Raw genomic sequence first — 6,000 nt, forward strand, 5'->3', positions numbered from 1 at the left:
CTTTGATTTAGAAGACACTGTTGCATAAACAACATGCTGATTTAGGTCTACACCATCACTAGTATTAAATCAGGCTGCATAGCTAATTATGTTTGCTCTGACTCAGTACATTTATTAGCTAGCTAGCTTGCCAGCCAGCTAACTAGCGATTAGCAGCTAACATTTAGGCCCAACTTGCTAAACTATCTGTTTGAAGATGTAAGAAACACAAACTAATAGTGTAATTATAGAACACTAGTGGATTTATATTAAGAAGCATAGTGAAAACAGTATTGTCGACATCAACAATGTTCCATCTGCTGCATTGACCATGCAGACTGAACGCAAGTGTCTTGTGGTCAAGGAAAAACAAATGCGCTCCTTGAGTGACAGGGGGCGGGGCTAGGTCTGTGTGGAAAGCCATGGAGAGAGATGACTGAGGTAGAGAAGTAAACTATAAAAATGGATGTTACACACGGTGTAACACATTTAACAAACCAAACATTAAAATACCATCATAGAAGGTAAAGTAAAAACCCAAACCGGTCCGTGCATCAATACCAGTATATCATAAAATACGGTATACCGCCCAGCCCTACATGTACGTATGGTCACTGTGAGAATGGCATAGTCGATGCACTTATTAATGAAACCGGTGACTGATGTGGTAAACTCCTCAATGACATCGGATGAATCCAGGAACATATTCCAGTCTGTGTAGCTTAGCATCCGCTTCATCGAACCACTTCCGTATTGGTACTTCCTGTGAGTTTTTAAGCAGGAATCAGGAGGATAGAGTTATGGTCAGATTGGAGGGAGAGCTTTGTATGTGTTTCTGTGTGGAGTAAAGGTGATCTAGAGTTGTGTTTCCCTGCATTACAATCACCGGCCACAACATTGGTCAAAGGCAGAATTATCCACGATTAGACCAGAAATAGATTCCACTTGTGACCGATGTAAGCAGGCTCCTGCTACTTTACTGCCATGTTTTGGACATGCCAGAAATTTAAAGATTTCTGGATATCAATTTGAGAAGTTTTCTAAGATACTGGAGAGACCTATGAAACCTTCTGCCTGTATATCATTTTACAAGTGGCACCTCCTCTAAATAGTTATATAGCAAACATGCTGTCATTTACTAGTCTTCTAGCTAGATGTCTTATACTATTTAAGTGGAAGGATCAGTTTCCAATGGATAAAGGAAGGCATGCAACACCTCAAGCTAGAGAAAATGCACTGCTCCATTAGGGGATCTGCAATTACATTTTATAATAGCTGGCTACCTTTCATATCCTTTGTAGAAGACATGGACCCAGCTAATTTCACAACTCCATAAACCAACACAAATTAAAATTTGTATCACTATTTTTACTCTTCTTTACTTTTTGTTTGATTATATTCTGTTTGTTTCTTGTAGTACTCAAATTCTATATCATGCCTGCTTTATTTAGGGTGGAGCATGGGGGGTTGGTGTGGGTTTGATCTGGTACGGGATACATGTGTGTTTTTCCCTCTACCTGTTCTGTCTGTATTAAGAATAAAAAATCAAATTAAAACTGAGAAAAATAAGGAGGAGCACTAGGAGCACCTCCTCTGGATGAGCATTTTCTTGTTTGCTTATGGCCCTACACAGCCTCTGAGCAGCACAGGAAATTGTAACATGTCATGGCACCTCAATCATGTTTCAAGATTGTAACTGCTGTATGGCATACGTGTGTTGTACCTGTTAACAATACAATCATTAGGCTACTACTTAAAAAGTGCTGGCCCTAAATGGGCCTAAAACTACCCCACAAATTACAGTAGCCATTATCTTGTCATGTGAATCTGAATGCTGTACCTAGATCACTTCCGTCAAGCTTCAGTAGAGGATAATGTGTCTGACAAAAAAAACAGCCAGGGGATAGAAAAACAAGCAGCGAAAGGAATGTTGATAGCTCCCTCAGTTATGAGGTGTTAACTGTCTCAGTTTCCTGCCCTCTTTCATTCGAGTGCACTGCCCTCAGTGCCCTGAGCAGCAGGTGCGGTGGCCTAGGTGAGAGATCTCTCTAACACTCATAATGAGTGACGAGCATCAGCGTCTGAGAGCACAGTAGGTGAGCGAGGCCCTGCTAACACTTACTCATGTCTTTGCTCTCTCTCTTTTTTTCCCCTCTTGAATAAGTTATTTTTTTCAACTGTTTGTTTTTTAGGGCCTTTGTGACATTGAAGTGGTTGGAAGGTTATTCCAACTGTAAAAGACATACCACAGCTAACCAGACAGACACTGTGTGCAACTGAGCTACAGTAAGGATAGGCCTACCTCAAGAGCATACACACTATCTTACAGATGTGAGTGGGGGGGAAACCAAAAGCAAATCTCTTGGCTGCTGGGGCCTCCTCTATCAGTGTGCTCCTGTCAACGGTTTGGGGTGTCATATCTGTGCCCAGCCCTTAGTGTGAGCATTACATAAACGCACATTTTGCATAAAAGAGAATGACCTCTCAACCCACAGTTTTCAGGAGGCCAGGCAAGCGATCTGCAGTAGCTTAAATCGGAACATAAATTCCATTGTCTTTTACACTACATTTGAGGAACCCCAAGAGTTTTAGCTTAGGGCCTATGAGGGCTGGAGTTACAGTTAGAAGCAATCTTGTTGTCTTTACCTTGATACTCTACAGGCTGACAAAGGGCAATAAAATACACATTTTTCAGAATACCAATTTTCTTCAGATACTTCTGCCTTTTGCGATCGGTTCAGGCAAATGTCTTCGCTCTTTGCAGGTGCATCTGAGCTTTACAGGAAGCCATTGCTGCAGCCCTGCAAGAGGGGAGGGTCTAGAGAGAGACTGTTTCCTATCGAACACATCGACTCTAGCAAGAAAGCCATTTCACAGTCATCTTGATAAAGAATACCAATAACACACATGGCCTGTGCACATACAGACTCAATATTTTGAGTTCCATTTTATCAGTAGGTTGAAGAGCCCCTTGTCCCTTTCCATCACTCTCCCATGCATAACACACACAGTGTGGGAGGAGCAACACTTTGGCTACACCCACGATTGCCATATCCTTCTCTATAACAAAGCCAAGAAGACTCCAATTCATTTGCCTCATCTCAAAGGAGAATACTCTTGATTAAAAAAAGGTCAAACTGGTCCACATGAGCAACATCCAATTAGTGTCAAGTGTGACTAATTATAATCTGACAAATGTGTGAGATGAAGTCTGAAACCCGAAACAGTAGCTAATTATAGCAGATTGAAACACTTCATTAAGCACAGCTTATAGCGAGGAGACATTATACATGTTAAAACCTCTAGGAGATGAAGAAGCAGCCCATTCAGGCAAAGTAGAATGATTAGGTTGATCTTGTTGGATACAAGGGTAAAGTGGTTTAAAGGAAATGAGTCCCACAAAATTGATAAAAATGGCACAGTCTCAAACTACGCTACTTTGTGCCAACTGGGAACCACCACAGCCATGAAATTAAACAAGACCATCCTTTATGCTCGTCAGTGGTAGAGCTCTTCAAGCTCGTTTATGTAGTCGTAAGCGTAAAATAATGATGCATCTATACGTAAGTGGTGGGCGAGGAGCACGCTTCCCTGATCCTGTAGGGCCCGTGGGGGTGCCAGGGTACCTCTACAGAAGAGCAGATGGTCTCCTGCCTTGCTGCCTGTGCCCAACACTTCCTCCTGGTCAGAGCATGTCCTGACAGATGGGCCCAGGATCATGGACCTGGCTAATCTGCACCAGTCCTCCACTTAAAGGCACAGTCAAGTTACATCCCTTGTTCTTCACCTCCAGAAAGTCTCACCATCTCTAATGCACGTTCCAAAAGGTCTGGTTATACCTTAACTCTCCTACAAACAGTCTGTCAGTGCTCAAACATGGGTAGCAACAAAGAAATGACTTACCAGTAGGCCTTGTTTGTATTTCTCTGAGAAAATGTACATGAGGTGGCAACATCACTCAATACAAACTTGCCTAAAAACTTCTAAATTGGCAATTGTTTTTTTGGGGGGCTAATATATATATATTATCTGACAATATAAGCTCTAATAGAAAAAAATGGCGTCACGGACAAAACAGGATAAATACTGTTGACTCATTAGTGAGCACACAGAGGATAGGATAAAACTTAACTGCACAGGCACTTTACAAAATGCATAGGGCTATCTCCAACGGAAATTCCGGGGCTCGCATTGCTGTCACTTCGCTTTCGGGCGGAAAGGCATGCAAATGTAAAATGCCTCCTGCCTTGCTCTACCTACCGGGTCCTGGTCACGTCTGCGCTCAGCCAAAGTTGACATCTCGACAATACACACCAACTATAAAAGACTCGGGATGTCAATGTTATTCCGGAAATATGGAAAATTCTTGCAATCGTCTTTCACTCGTCCTCGTAATAGCAGAGTGCATGTTGAAACACTTTTGTGCTAAATTTTGAAGTAACGTTCAGATATATTCAAGAATCGGTTCAAATGAGTCAATAAATGATCATGTTGAGGTTACAGGCCTAAAACGCAATTAGTATGACACATGGGATAATCCGCATATCACACATAAGATTGTAAACCATAATATGCAGAAATGTCTAATAAACTAAGCAGTCTACTTCGGTGAAAGCACTGACACATTAATTCGGCTCAGCAAGTAGAAATACACAAATTGTTACGACAGCATTATTCCCTCATTTGCACGCGTCTTGTATTTGCTTAAAAGTACGGTTCCATGTAATTCAAGTATTGGCAACAAAGTAACACAACAGAATTTAATCAATTTGTTAATTTACTTACGCTTTAAGTGGGTTCTGAATGACAGCCGCCATTTTGCTAAACTGTAACGCAATATCAGCGTCTTGCAGTTCTGAGTGAAACCTACGAAAAACCAACCAATCAGGGCTCGGGGTGGGTCCGTGAAGGTTTTGTTACTTTAATTTCCGAGGCAAAACGGAGAATGAAAAAACGAAAAAGATCTGTATTTCGTTTTTCGTGTTTTTCGTTTCTGAATTAGAAAAACGAACATCGGAAATCAACTTATTTTCTCAGATATAGTGTCAGAATTTGACATTAAATAATGGAAAACAAATAACAACATCTATTATTACATTTCTGATTTTGGTTTTGTTCACACCTGGAAGTACACGCCCCCTTATAGAATATTCATGATGCTTAGGGGTTGTGTTTACAGCCTCGGCTGTCAGCACAAAGAAAATAGTAGACTGTGTGAGTGTGACAGGAACGTATTATGAAGTTAGCATGCCAATATAACAAACTCAACAACAACTGAATAAAGTTGTCTTGCATTAGCTGGCTGGCTAGGGCTAGTTAGCCAGTGGCCAGCTAGCCCTAACTGGTTACTGGCTATAGTCATGCTAGCCAGAGCTACCCATTGCCCAACCAGAGCTACTGCAGAAAAGTGAGATTTCTCCATTACTTTCTGTAGCTAACTTAGCTAGATCTTCTGTCAGCTGATGGTGTTTATTGACAGAGTAATAATGAAGAGCAGTTACTGGAAATAATTGGCACTTTGCATAGATAACTTAGCTACAGATGTAGGATCTTAGTTTGAGTCAGTTTGCAGCAGAAAAATTATCCTGCAGCAACAGGAAATTTAGATTATTAATTAATGAAAACATTTTGTAGGGGTTGATACATTTTTCAAGTCTGGCATTTTAAAATGGAATTACAAACTTTAGAAGCCTTTTGAAGCCTTGAATACACTACAATTTAGCATAACCTACTGTGCAGAATTATCAGCAACAAAAGAGTGATCAAATTAAGATCCTAAATCTGTATTGCTTACACAAACAACAATATCCAATTAAGCTATAGTGTGTGTGTGTGTGTGTGTGTGTGTGTGTGTGTGTGTGTGTGTGTGTGTGTGTGTGTGTGTGTGTGTGTGTGTGTGTGTGTGTGTGTGTGTGTGTGTGTGTGTGTGTGTGTGTGTGTGTGTGTGTGTGTGAAATCTGACTGTTCCCGCAGGAGAAAAGCACAGTACTGTATTTTAGCTGATCACCATGAACTTCATGT

The 6,000-nt window shown here is 41.0% G+C and overlaps 1 protein-coding gene across 2 annotated transcripts in view; it reads right to left on the reverse strand.

Annotated features, from left to right (window-relative positions):
* Nucleotides 1-4,846, reverse strand: part of LOC120023450 (zinc finger protein DPF3-like) — a 37,137-nt gene extending 32,291 nt beyond the window's left edge. For both annotated transcript variants that reach the window (XM_038967471.1, XM_038967470.1), the window contains exon 1: nucleotides 4,765-4,846. In XM_038967471.1, coding sequence (XP_038823399.1) covers nucleotides 4,765-4,796 — 32 coding nt within the window. In that variant the 5' untranslated portion in view covers nucleotides 4,797-4,846. The remainder of the gene's footprint in view (nucleotides 1-4,764) is intronic.
* Between the last annotated feature and the right edge of the window lie 1,154 nt (nucleotides 4,847-6,000).

This window comes from Salvelinus namaycush, chromosome 28 (genome assembly GCF_016432855.1).
Source record: "Salvelinus namaycush isolate Seneca chromosome 28, SaNama_1.0, whole genome shotgun sequence".
Lineage (NCBI taxonomy): Eukaryota > Metazoa > Chordata > Actinopteri > Salmoniformes > Salmonidae > Salvelinus > Salvelinus namaycush.